The sequence below is a fragment of the Daphnia carinata genome, chromosome 5, assembly GCF_022539665.2.
Source record: "Daphnia carinata strain CSIRO-1 chromosome 5, CSIRO_AGI_Dcar_HiC_V3, whole genome shotgun sequence".
In the NCBI taxonomy this organism is placed as follows: domain Eukaryota; kingdom Metazoa; phylum Arthropoda; class Branchiopoda; order Diplostraca; family Daphniidae; genus Daphnia; species Daphnia carinata.
In genome coordinates this window covers 311,761-324,518 of record NC_081335.1, presented here as the reverse complement: position 1 = coordinate 324,518, position 12,758 = coordinate 311,761, and the positions used below count along the sequence as shown (strand labels likewise).

Genomic DNA, 12,758 nt, shown 5'->3' with positions numbered 1-12,758 from the left:
TGCGAGGCTTTTTGTCCGTGCGCTGGGAAGAGGTCGCTGCGTGACGCGGGCGCCCAAAGCAGCTAAAGGCGGCGGAACGGAGCTCGTTTCCGTTCAGTTGTCGTCCGACTCTTGGCGAATCAACACGTTGTCCTTTTCGTTTTGTTTTTCCCTTCCGTTGGGGTTCTTTACAAGTGTTTTGCGTGTCGTTAGTGCCGTGCCCATTGATCGGCTGGCAAGTGTGTCACCATTCAATCGAGAGAAAGAAGAAGAAAGAAGATGCCATCGAGGCAGCGCAGCGGTGAAAGTGCATTCCACAGTGACGGTGAATGACATTGTCTTCTTGTTTCATTGATCCCGTTGATCAGATTATTCTCTAATCGTTGAGCCGTTCATTTGCTTCTTTCTTCTACCGGCAATCAGTGAATCGTTTAGACTAAGATAACATTCAAATTAAGGGCGTATACGTTTTCTCTTTGAAATTGAGAAACAAAGGAAACAAAAAAAAAAAAAAAAATGGAAACGATCGATTTCGGGTGTCAGGTGAGATGTCTCAACCGACAGCGGTTGATTCCAGGATCGACGCATCCGCAATTGAACCAATGCGCCTCGAAATTCTTGGCCAAAGTAAAAAAGGAAGTGAAGATGTGCGATTCGTCGGCCGCGAGCAGCACGACGACGACGACGACGACGACGATGGCGGCAAGCAAATTGCCCGAAGCCGGTTGGATGAAGTTGAAATTGAGCGAACGCGGCCTGAGAATCCTGCCGGCCGTTTGCTCGTCGTCCATGTCGTCGTCGTCTTGCGCCTCGTCGACGACCTCCTCTTCATCGGCGTCGGCCTCGTTGGGCGCCATGCGCAGCCTGCAGCAGAACGGCAAGAGCGACGAAGGTTTCGAGTCGGACAGCGACACGTCGATACGGCGGCCGCACAAAAGCAATTCGGCCGCGTGCAGCAGCGGCGTCAACAGCAGCAGCTCGGACATGGACATGGACATGGACGACTCTGACGAAGGACGCGGCGGCAGTCAAAACAAGAAGAAGACGCCGGCGCTCGATGCCGGCGACTCGTCCGACTCGGACTCGGCCGAGCAGACGACTGTCCTCTTCCCCGTCCGCTGCCCGTTGTCGGACATCCTGTCGTGCCAACACCCGGCCGCGCTCGGCCGCCACGTGGTGCTGTTGACGCTCCGATCCGCCGACGACAGCGCCCTCGACATCCTCGCCCTGGAATGCAGCGCCGAAGAGCCGGCCCGTATTCTCACATTGCTCTGTCAGAAGATCCAGGCCTCGGCCTTCGCCGCCGCCGCCGCCGCTGCCGCCCATCCGTCAGGAGCGACCCGACCCGCCCCAACGGCGGCGTGCGCAGCAGCTACGACGGCGTCCGCTGCGACCAACGACGCGCCGTCCAAGACGGCAGCCAAGGTCAGTCAAGCGCCGGCAGGCGGCGGCGATGAGCGGCCGACAGCCAAGACAAGTGGGGCCGCCGTCTCGATCCAGTCGTGGTCGGACAGGGAAGAGAGGCGGACGCTGGATGCGATCCTGGTCGATTCGAAACACTCGTCGCTTGCCACGCCTTTGGCCGCTGGCGGCGCCAAAGCGCACAACATCATCCGCAAATTGGAGCGCCAGCATTCCGAATGGAGTTTGATCCAGCGACGGACGCGAGACGGACTGACCCACCTGCAAGTCTCGAAGCAGCAGCAGCAGCAGCAGCAGCAGCAGCAGAAGCACAAATCGACGTCGGCCTATTTGAATCAGGCGGCCGTCGCCGGTGGCGGTGACGTCGCTGCCGCCTCCTCCCCCTCCTCCTCCTCCGCCGCTATGCGCGGCCATTTCAACGGCTCGGTGCCGACCGCAACATCCGGCGCCATGTTGAACAACAACGGCAACAACAGCAGTAGTAGTACTAGTACTAGCAGCAGTCATAAGAAGGGCATGCCTTGCGGCGATCAGATGGCCCGCCTGGAAACGGGCCTGGCCATTACCAACAGCCATCAGGGACATGGCAGTCGCATCAGTAGTGGCGTCGATGGCGTCGTCGTCGTCGCTGCCGTCGCCGCTGCCGGATTGAAGCGATCCGACACGGCCGCCGTCATGCATCACAAGCTGGCCAAGAGCAAGTCGTCCGGCTCGTCCGTGTCCACTTGCTCTTCGCCCTCGTCTTCTTCCTGCATCGTCAGCCTGCAGACGCCCGAGTTGCCGCTCTCGCCGTCCATCACGTCCTTGTCGCCGGCCGTCGTGACGGACGCCTCTACTTCGCCGTCCCCACCGCCCACCCCGCCGCCCCAGCCCAAGACGTCGCGCTGGTCGTTCGGTGCGCCCTTCCGCCAACAGCAGCAGCAGCAGCAGCGCCTCCTGTCGCCGGAAGCGTCGCGACGCAACGCCAAACCCAACCAACGAGGCAGGTCGTCTGAGCGCAAGTCTTGCAAGTTCGACGCCTGTTCCACGTTGAGCGCTCCGCAGAGCGGCACCTCCGAACTGGACGGCCTTTTCGTCTCCTCCAGTCGAATGTTGAGCATCAAATCCAACAGCAACAACAGCAACAACAACAACGGCAAGAAAAATTCTAAAAAGTCGTCCAAGAGTCTGCCGGAATTGCTTCCGGTTCAATCGGCCGCGACGGCGCCCAAATTGAAACGCGATCCGTCCAAGACGAGATCGTTCCTAATGAAATTGACGTCGTCCTCCCGCAAATCGCCCACTCCGCCCCCAACGGCTGCGCCTCCTGCGCCATTGAGCACGCTTTCTCTCAATAGCGAACGATCGGCCAGCGAAAAGGAGCACCGCGGCCAGCAGCAGCAGCACCAGCAGCATCCGTTGAAACTGCATTCGCGAGGCCGGTCGTTGATCCGCCTCCGTTCGTCGACCCGACTTCAATCGCCGCCTCCTGCTGGACCAGCGACGTCTTCACATTGCGGCCAAACGTTCCTCATACCGACCAAATCCGGACAAGAACTGACACGCAACATTTATCCGAAAGAAGGTCCGGCTGCGTCCCAGCAGCTGCAGCTGCAACAACAACAACAACAACAACTGCATCAACAGCAGCCGTTGCATCAGCCCGTTTTCCACCTGTTGACCGGACACAATAACAAAAACGCTTCCGGCCATGGCATCGGCCGGCTGCGCTACAACGTCGGTCCGCCGCCAGTAGCGGCCATGTCGAACGGCTGGGCCGGCTATTGCTGGAACGACGGGCCAAATGCTGCGCTCGTCCGTCACTCTGTGCCCACCTACGCGACACCCATCGATCCCAACAACAACCAACATCTTCAACAACAACAACAGCAACAACAACAACAACAACAGCAATGGATCTACTTCCATCCGCATCGGCATCACCTGGCCATGCCGCCGCAACCGCCACCCGCTCTGATGAAGGCGGGCGATTTCAACAAGTTGCGCCTGCAACGGTCCAGGAGTCAAAGCCCCGGCCGGATGCGAAGTAGCCAAAGGTATACAACTCTGAACGAACGAAAACACACCGTTGCAATATTTTGCGCACAGATTGCGCGCGCTTCTTTTTTTCATTTTTCAAATTCAATTTGCAACAATTTCATTTTCAAAAAATAGTGATGGATTGCAATTTTTGTTTTTGTTTTTGTTTACCAAACGCAAAATGCGTGAAAAAGATGGCTACCCCCTGCCGCACCAGCTGGCCCGTCGTCTATTGGCCATTATTACGCCGTCCCGACGCCCATCCACCACCAACAGCAGCCCGTGTCTCTTCCGCCAGACATGGGCCTCGTCTTGTCGCAACAACACCGAACCGCCCCGCCTTGCCATTCGCCTTCAAATGCGAGCGGCAATCACCAAGAGTTGTCGTCCTCTTCGTCCGCGCGCTCTTTCAGACGATCCAAATCGACTCACACGCGCATGTCGACGCGTAGCCATTTGACGCCGCTCTCCTCATCCAAATCGACTAACCACAACAACAACAACAACAATAATAATAATAATAATAACAAGGCAGTGACGTTTCACGCCTTCGCTACCGTCCAACTGGTTGATTGAAAACAGTTTTTTTTTTTTTTTTTTTTTTTTTTAAATTCTAATTAGTTTTTTTGTTTGTTTTTTTTTGCGCTAAGGGAATGTTTATTTGATACAAAATATGAGGGGGAAGGGAAATTTTTCCTTGAAACAAAAAACAAACAAAAAAAAACGCACATCTGTGATGTTTCTTTTTGTTTTTAGTTTTTATTTTTTTCGAAATCCTATTTTGGTTGTTAAATAATGTTTTTGGGTGATTTGACGGTTGTGTATAGAAACAAATGCAAATATATCAAAGCGCTCGGATGGACATCCTTTTTTTTTTTTTTTTTTTTTTCCCCGGTTGTCTTTTTTTTTTAAACAAAAGACGAAAGTTCGTGATGGAAAAGCACAGGATTCGTGATGGAACAGCAGCTACTTTCTTCTTCATTTCACTCGCGCACTACAATTTGCATCGTGTAGAAACAAACGAAACAGACGTCATTTAGCTCTTCCCTTTTTTTTTTTTTTTTTTTTTTTTTTTTTTTTTAAAAAAAGAAAAAGATCGAAATGATGGCATTTACAGAGAGAATCTAATAATTAAATGCATTCGAAAAAAAAAAATGGGGGTAGCGCTCATAATGACGTGTTGTTTGCTATCCGTGTTTGAAATAATGGCATTTGATTGGACAAGACTCTCCGTAACTCTTTTCTCTTCCATCGTCGTATACGCAGACTCGATCTGGAAACAATTATGTGGTTTCCGGTTTTTATGTTTGAACGCATTTCTTTCTTTTTAACTTGCAAAACTGTTTTCTCTGGGTTTTTTTTTTTGTTTTTTTTTTCGTGGCACCGATGCAAAGGTGGAAGGGGGGGGGGGTCCAGTTTTTTTTTTTTTTTTTTTTACATTATCCACCCCACAGAGATAGAAAAAGAAAAAAAAGGCACTGTACAATGTAAATATGCTTGTAATTCTGAAATGTTATTACCATTTCACGAGGATGGCTCTTTTCGGAGAGCTTCAGGGCACTTACTTTATACGTAATGAATTTTCAGAATGAACCAACAGACGAGGCACTTCAATCTCTTATTTACACACAACTTTCTACCCTACCTCTTTCTTTTCTTTCTTTGTTTTTAATCGTGTTATTCCGACGACGTGGAACTGTACGCATCTGCTGTCATTCGAGATGATCACGTTACGAAGGGTAACCTCAAAGAGTCTGACGCGTTACACTTTACGAGCCATCCACGAAAAAGAGAAAACGTGTGGATTGAATAAACTCCACTTGTGAATGACATCATGGCGTTGAAATAGGGTTCTACTTTAGCCCGGCACTGTCGGTCAGTGTCTGAATTTTTAATCTATTCATCACGAGCGTCGCACGCACACGATGCGCCATGTGCTGTGCGGCAGACGTCATCGTGTTATACGCAGCTTTTAACAAGGCAGAACACGTGAAAGTTTTTTACGCGATGCGGCTCTCGTACCTGTGCTACGTCAACTAAAGATAATGAACGGGAAAAAAAAAAAAAAAAGAATTCGCATCATGTCGGGACTTGAAGATGATTCATTTCTTTACCGTCTGCAGCCTAGTTTTCCTTTTGATAAAAAAAAAAAAGAAGAAGAAACTCCGGAAACTCTGGTTGGGGATTGTCGATCATTTTTTTTTTTTTTCAGTGATGTATAATTCGTGATTGTATCCCATATAGCCTATATATATTTTTTTCTTTTCCCGAAATAATATCGTGCATCTCTATAAGATTATTTCATTTTTATATAGCGGAGTGCAACGGAATAATCGGGTTGTTCCGTTAACGCAATTATTTTTTTTCTCGACATTTTGATCTTGTCCAAGCCAATAAGAATCGGCCCAAGTGGATGCGTAGTCCCACCAGGAAACTAATGGAAATGTGTATATATATATAAAAAAACAAAAACAACTAGATTCATGTATATCCAATTATCATAATCCTGTATGTAACGGAGCGTGACTCTGTTACCATGGCGGTCTATTTTTTTTTTTCCTTGCAATATAAAAAAGAAGCGTTTAATTCGAATGAAACCAATATCTCATTGGCAAATTTATGTAAATGACTGCTACGCTGCCGGCATTGTATAGATCTTAAAAGAAAAGAAGAAAAACAGACCGACAAAGATCTTTTTTTTTTCTTCTTTTCTAGCCCATATTAAGAGATCGTTCAATGTGGCTATATCACGATGCCGGCAATGTGAGAGGGAGAGAGAGTTTCGTGGAAAACGAACCGGTTCTAATTTTGGTGCGGGGGAAAAGAAAAAAAAAAAAAAATAATTCGTGCAAAAGTTTTTTTTTTTTTTTTCAATGTGAAAAGTGGATGGCGCGGTGAAACATAACGTCGCAAAAGCCGGAATAGGCGGTAGTCCCCCCCCCCCCCCCCCACGCCCTTTCAAATCATTTCAAATGTCGTGTCACCGATTCTCTCTTTTTTTTTTTTTTTAATTTTGAAAGCCATTTAAAAAAAAAAAAAAAAAAAAATGTTGAATGACTAGCACATCAAGGCACGGCGACTACTCGCGTTATTAGTGAACGTCATTTGAGGTAAAATGGCGGTCGAATTTGAGGGAAATGTGAAACGTAAAAGTCAACGACATCGAGCAGCAGCACGAAATTGAAACGACGCGTGAAAATGGCGCTCGGGTGAAAGTGGACCTTGGCTTTTTGCTGTTGTCTTACCTTCAATTGTCCCTGCTGTTTATCCATTTTCATTCAAGAAACGACCCTGCCTCTTGCGGTGGTGTGTGCATACATAATAACCAACTGCCTTTTTACCTGTTTTAAATTTTAAAAAGAGGCCCCTCTTTTTTTGATTGTCCCTGATAAATGTGGTCAGATAGGACCGAGGCTCTTATCATATTCGAGATGTTCAACAACAGTACCCTCCCCATCCCCCCCCCCCCCTATGTGTAAGAAATAATACGAAGAAAAGTGGTCTAAAGTACGTTTGTGAGACACATCATCATCATCATGGGCGCAGGGACCGAGAGGAAGCATCCCGACCGCGTGAATTCGTGATGGCCCCCAAGGCTTACCAAGTGTTATTATTTATTTTCCTTTCCCCCCCCCCCCCATTTTAATATATACTACATCCATCCATAAAGAGAGCGCTCTTCTTTTTTGAGTTTTCTTTCCCACTTTAATGCATTTTAACTAATCCTTTATGGGCCTCAATCCGAACGAAAGACGTCCGCTTGTGGTCGTTCAATTCAAATGTATGGAGGCCATGTAAGGATAATCCTCCATCAACTGGACTTGTTTTCCAGTTCACTTGGGTACACACACAAAACAAAATAAATCAAATCAAATCAAAAGGGATTTTCTCCTTTCTATGGCAATTGCAAGTTGGTTTCCCCTTTCCAAAGTCACCTGGATTGGCTTATTATGTGTTTTTACCTAGCAGCTTAGAAAGTAGAAGGAATGCTCGCCCACAGCATTTTCCCTTTTGTAATATGCACCTGTTTACGCATATTTAAATAGTAAATTCAATTAGACGCCTACAAGGATATGATACAAGGAGATCTAGTTCTTTGGGTTTTTGTTTTTTGGTTTTTTCAGGTCGTTGCCACATCATTGACATTTTCTCTCCATTCGGTTTGAATGAACGTTCAAGCAGAACATGGTGAAAAAAAAAAAAAAATGGATTCTAAAAATACGGAAAAAGTTGGAATTAGAAAGAGGCTGATTTCGTTAGCATATCGAATTACGTGAATCATTCCCTTTCTAGGCTATTTCACTTTATAATCTCAAAAAGAAGAAGAAGTAAGCGATATTTGATGTAGTCGCACGCGCAAGCGAACGAAAAATTCGGGAGGAAAGAAACGATTCATTGTAGGATGAGAAAGAGTTGCCTCTCCTTCCCGATGGCAAGACGGCGGCTATTCTCGTTGCAAAGTAGATAATAATGCAAGCGTATAATATAGTACCAGCGCCGCCGTTCATTTCTTTTCCTTCTAAAAACACACAAAAAGAGCCTCGAGCACAGGGCCGCTTCGTTCCATTGCGCATAGTCTCTCAAAACGCTCAAGTTCAATTCAAAGTCACTGCGATTTTTTGGATATTTTTCATATCCACTTGTTTTTGCTTTTATTTTAAATCGTCAATGATAAAAAAAAATGAAGCCTTTTTTTTTTGTGCGCAGCAGCTAATTGGCCGTCCGCGTGTACACGATGTTTGACGGTCGACAGGGAATGTAAAAAAAGTCACGTCGGAAATGATGAACGATCGATATGTACGGTGCGTCGATTCACTTGTTCACGACTGGCGTCTGCAGTCGATGAAATTTTCGCCACTCGGCCGCCAGATTCTTTCATCCGCATGCTGCGAAAGCAAAGCAAATGGATACGACACACACGCGTCAATCGAACGATCCCCTTTATTTCGTCCGTCGACGCTCATTCGACACACGGTTTCGCAGACGACGTGCCGAATGTCGCAACGGGAAATGCCCGGCCAATAAGTTTATCTCTTTCCCCTCTTATTGCTGTTTCGTTTCAGTAACAAAAATAAAATCCCGACTTTTTAAAAGGAAGGATACCATCCATAAAGTTGTTGTTTTTTTTGTTTTTTTTTAAGGGAAGGAGGTTACAATGTTTTTTCCTTGTGTGCCATATGAAAAAGGGCGAACCGTTTGATGGCCCGACGTTCACATCGGCAAAAAGCCAACGCGTTCCGATGAAATTGCTAACGACAGAAACGGGATTTTAAAAAAAAGCAATTTCAATAGCCTCTGCTTGTTAAGCATTTCATTGTTTGAAAGAAAAAAAAGAAAAATGTCATCATTGTTCTTTAGGTGTATCGGATGTATTGATTTATGTCCGTCCCCTCGTCAACTGTCATTTTACAAATTCGTGGCGCAGCATTGCGGAGATTCGCGTATCCCCTTTCTAATGCAACAATAACATCGTCATCCGTCTCCATCTGCTTATCGAAGTTTAACGATTTCCTTTTCACCGCTCCAGGTGACACACACATAAATCATAACTAGCGCTAATAATTCGATTTGCATTCTTTTTTTTTCTCGTTTACGACTTTCTATTTAATGATCGCTGTTCGTCAAAGGCAGCGTCGCTGTGTTGCACGGCCGCTAATGAATCGTCCCGCGCCTCCCCGTAACGTCAAAAGTTCGTGATCGATGATGTCATCAGTAAAAAATGCATTCTTTCATTGAAATATTCCCACCTCGTCGCAATTCTGGCTCCGATAGCTTGATCGATTATTGGCATCATTGCCTAATAAACGGATGGGCAGACGTTGAAAGTTTAGTCGGACAACTTGTTTCTAGGAAGCAAACAGAAAACTACGTCCAATCGTCCTTGAACGTGTTAATGTGTACCGAACGTTGTGAAAAAGAAATGCCTAACTCTTAGACAAACATGCCTGGCTTACCAACTTTTGGGCTTGATCCATGCTACACAATGTATGCAAATATTCCGACGACAATGACGGCTAATCGTGATGCCCTTCGTCGTTCTTTTCGACCAGCAATCCTTTTCAAGCATTCCGTGAAGGTTTCTTTTATCACAAATCGTCAAGGGAAACCTGCCCTTTTTCTTATTTTCATTTAGGCATCACATGTCACATTCATTTATTTAAGCCTTCACATCAATATCGAGAAAGTCAACACAACAAATTTCGTTTTCTCGCAAAGACTTGAAGACCAAATCAATCAAAACGTGGGATATTTGTCCAACTACTCAGCAAAGGGTTTTAAATGCCAACGGCGTTATTGTCCTCCTTAAATCGTTTTCAAACAAATTCAGACGTGAAATTGAATTTCTAAAAAATTTGAAATGCCCGTTTTCTAAACGTGTGAATTGATGCCTTGTGTGACTTGGTGCCATAGCTATCTCACATCTTAATATGCACATGTATGGTGCATTTGACACGATGTTGAATGGCATACCAATGAGACAATCGTTCGTATCCGCCCTGCTTGCAAATGCAAATAGCGTGAATGAGCGAATGACGTGACTCAGTGGCTGGACTGATCGATAGATGGCGAAGGTACGTTTCTGATATGTTAAAAAAAAAAAGAACAAAAAACAAAAAATTGAGTTGAATCTACTCGTCCGGATGCAATTCGGAAATTTCTTCTTTTCCTTGAGTCCATTTTTAAAACCAATTATTTAAGGAATGAAAAAAGCAAGAAAAGTAGGGAACACAGGCAAATGGGAACTTTTTTTTTTTTGTTTACAAAGAAGCGTCGTACGACCGAATCAACTGGGCAGCCAGCAGAACGGTGTGATTCTTCCTCTCGTCCGGGAAAAAAAAAACAACTATGGAATTACCCTTTTTTCCTTTTTTTTCATTTGGTAAATAGCCAGATTGCGTGCGTATTCTATTCACAACTCAAGTCAGTCAGTCAGTATGGTACTTTTTTTTTTTTTTTTTCAGTTGTTGACTTTTGTTGATTCCCTCTTCATGTTTGTAAAAAGACAAGTGTAGAGATAGGATGGAAGAACACAAGAGTATATATACGTAGAGAAGGAAACAGTTAAATTCTCCTTAACATGTACCCCGTAGTAAACAGTGATGTGCTGCTATTATCCTGTTTTGGATGTTGATGGAAATTGCCAGTGTTGGGCTTTTCTTTTTTGGGTAGAGGTAAAGGCCAACATCATGAGGTCAAACAATAAACAAACGTAAAACTACGCCCATTAAAAAACGACAAACGGAAGAAAAAAGAATATTACATAGCAAATTGTATGACCATTGCTGTCGGCTGCAGTGGAAATAACAGACATTTTGAACCCTCTGGCATGATTCAATCTCGTCACTACATTGGGAAACGATGCAAAAAGAAAACACAGGTTGATGTGCAGAAAAACTAGCTACCCCAATATAAGTTGTAACTTTTTAAAGAGGGGGGGATTCATAAACAAATTGCTTTGAAAAACGGATAAAAAGGGGCAGCACGAGGGTAAGAGGAAAACGCTGATTTGTAGAAACCGTGACCAGTATGTCGCCCACCTTCGTGCCCGATAAAAAGAATAACGATATTGCGTGCCTATTTGTACCCCCTTTTTTTACCCTTCGTCTTGCATTTGTACATCCTTTAAACCAGGATCTTTGACATTCGATTGCACTTCGTATTTTCATTACTATGTTTGCTATTTCTCTGTTTTTATTTTGCTATTCGAAATATGTGGAAAATGAACATGCATACATGGCGCGTTATTGACGTTATCAAGTTGCTGAACTTTAATTTCTTTACAGTAGTTTACGTCACCGCTAGATGTCGGCGCTGTTCAGAATAGGATGAAAACAACATGGCTCTGTGGTTTGAACATGATTTCCCAACGTTTTGTACATTTCCTGCATAAATATTTTTTATCATCAACGTGAAAATCACCTGCTATGCAGGTGAGTTGATTATTAATGGATTGCTCCACGTATTGCACAAACGACAATATAAAATAAAATAATCGATTCAAAATGGATGATGCGATCACGTTTTTTTTTTGTCTTTCTAGAACATAGAATGAATTAAAACCCCGTGGGCATCTGCATCGAGCTAACATGTACGTTCTACGCAGGCTGCAGTCAATTGACATTTAATGCACTCCATCATGTGAACATAAGAAACGGACATCCTATTTAGCAATCCTTTCTGGGAAATTTTAACAAAACAAAAATGGCCATGACCCGTCTGCCAATGATGACGCACACGAATCACCACCCCAGATCAGCCCACCTCCAAATCATTCCTTATGTAACCTTCTTCAAAATCATAAAGAAAAATACACACATATATATATATTATATATTGATAAAAGAATTTTTTTTAACGAAGAAGAGGAAATGAATCCGGATCTTGAAAGAGCGTTCGTGAGTGTTTTTCAAGGTCAACCGCAAAATCCTCTGCATCCATCACGTGGAACAACTCGAGTGCCAACCCAACTTCAACACGCGGTCGACGCCATGTCGTCGTCTTGTCGTTTCTTTTTGCTTCCGTTCTTTTCACATGCCGACACACACAGGACAAGGGAAGAGGAAGGGGGAACTTTTAGTTAGAAAGAGAAAAGAAATTCAAACCTTCAGACACGAACACTTTTTCTGACGATGGATGGGGCGTGGCAGCCACATTGACGGCATCGAAAATTGATGGAAATTTTGGTGCTTCTGTCATTCCTCATCTTTTTACTTTTTATTTGATCTCTCATGACTCGTGGTACAAAAAAAAAGACCAATAACCGTTAAATGCGCCTTCAACCTCTTTTTTTTTCGCCTAGATATGTACTAAAATGGAAATAGTTGCTATGTCTAGTAAGTATATAAAGGACGGTGGTGTGTTTTGTACCTGTCGAGGAGTTTACAAGTGAAAGGTTGGAATGCGACCATCAGCCCTACGGCCATGTTTTTTTCGTCCTTCTCGATTTTATTAGGCCTCTCAACTTATGTCGCATGCATATACACAGGCAGAGCGTACCGGCTATTCTATAGCTTTGCCTCTTTGGAGAAAACGTTTCTGATCCATTCAAACAACCAAACTCTACTTATGGACTCGATGTATATTGCTCTTTTTCTTTTTTTCTTTTTAGGGTTTGCTGGGCTTCCTAGATGAATATGCAGGTACCCGTCACAGGTAAAAAAAAAAAAAAAAAAAAAAAAAGGGGTGGAGTGGGATACATGTCGGCCATTTTTTCTTCCAGTTCTTCGGTTAAAGCTTGTTTTTCATTGGAGAACGTCAGAGACCTTCGTTTCCAAAAACTGGCAGCGATTGGTGTTTCGGCAATCCAGCGTTGCCACTTTGATATAAAAAACATTGGC

At 44.7% G+C, this 12,758-nt stretch overlaps 1 protein-coding gene and 1 long non-coding RNA gene across 3 annotated transcripts; one reads left to right on the top strand and one right to left on the bottom strand.

Annotated features, from left to right (window-relative positions):
• Positions 1 to 88: 88 nt before the first annotated feature.
• On the top strand, positions 89 to 4,282 carry LOC130696917 (mucin-5AC-like). The gene is made up of 2 exons (XM_057520052.2): positions 89 to 3,437; positions 3,615 to 4,282. The coding sequence occupies exons 1-2, from the start codon at positions 496 to 498 to the stop codon at positions 3,994 to 3,996; spliced, it is 3,324 nt and encodes a 1,107-aa protein (XP_057376035.1). The 5' UTR covers positions 89 to 495; the 3' UTR covers positions 3,997 to 4,282.
• A 7,218-nt stretch (positions 4,283 to 11,500) lies between these two features.
• Positions 11,501 to 12,576, bottom strand: LOC130696966 (uncharacterized). Of its 2 annotated transcripts, none has more exons than XR_009420970.1 (3): positions 12,289 to 12,576; positions 12,024 to 12,203; positions 11,501 to 11,944 (listed from the first exon to the last, which is right to left on the bottom strand). It is a non-coding gene; the product is annotated as an uncharacterized LOC130696966 (long non-coding RNA). The 2 variants fall into 2 exon arrangements; XR_009002768.2 differs by having other exon boundaries at positions 12,024 to 12,153.
• Positions 12,577 to 12,758: the final 182 nt, after the last annotated feature.

What these genes read in the sequence shown, in the direction of transcription:
- LOC130696917 (XM_057520052.2), top strand. Translation starts at nt 496, where the DNA reads ATGGAAACGATCGATTTCGGGTGTCAGGTGAGATGTCTCAACCGACAG. An exon ending in CGGATGCGAAGTAGCCAAAG is followed by an intron (nt 3,438 to 3,614) that starts GTATACAACTCT and finishes TGCGTGAAAAAG; the next exon opens with ATGGCTACCCCCTGCCGCAC.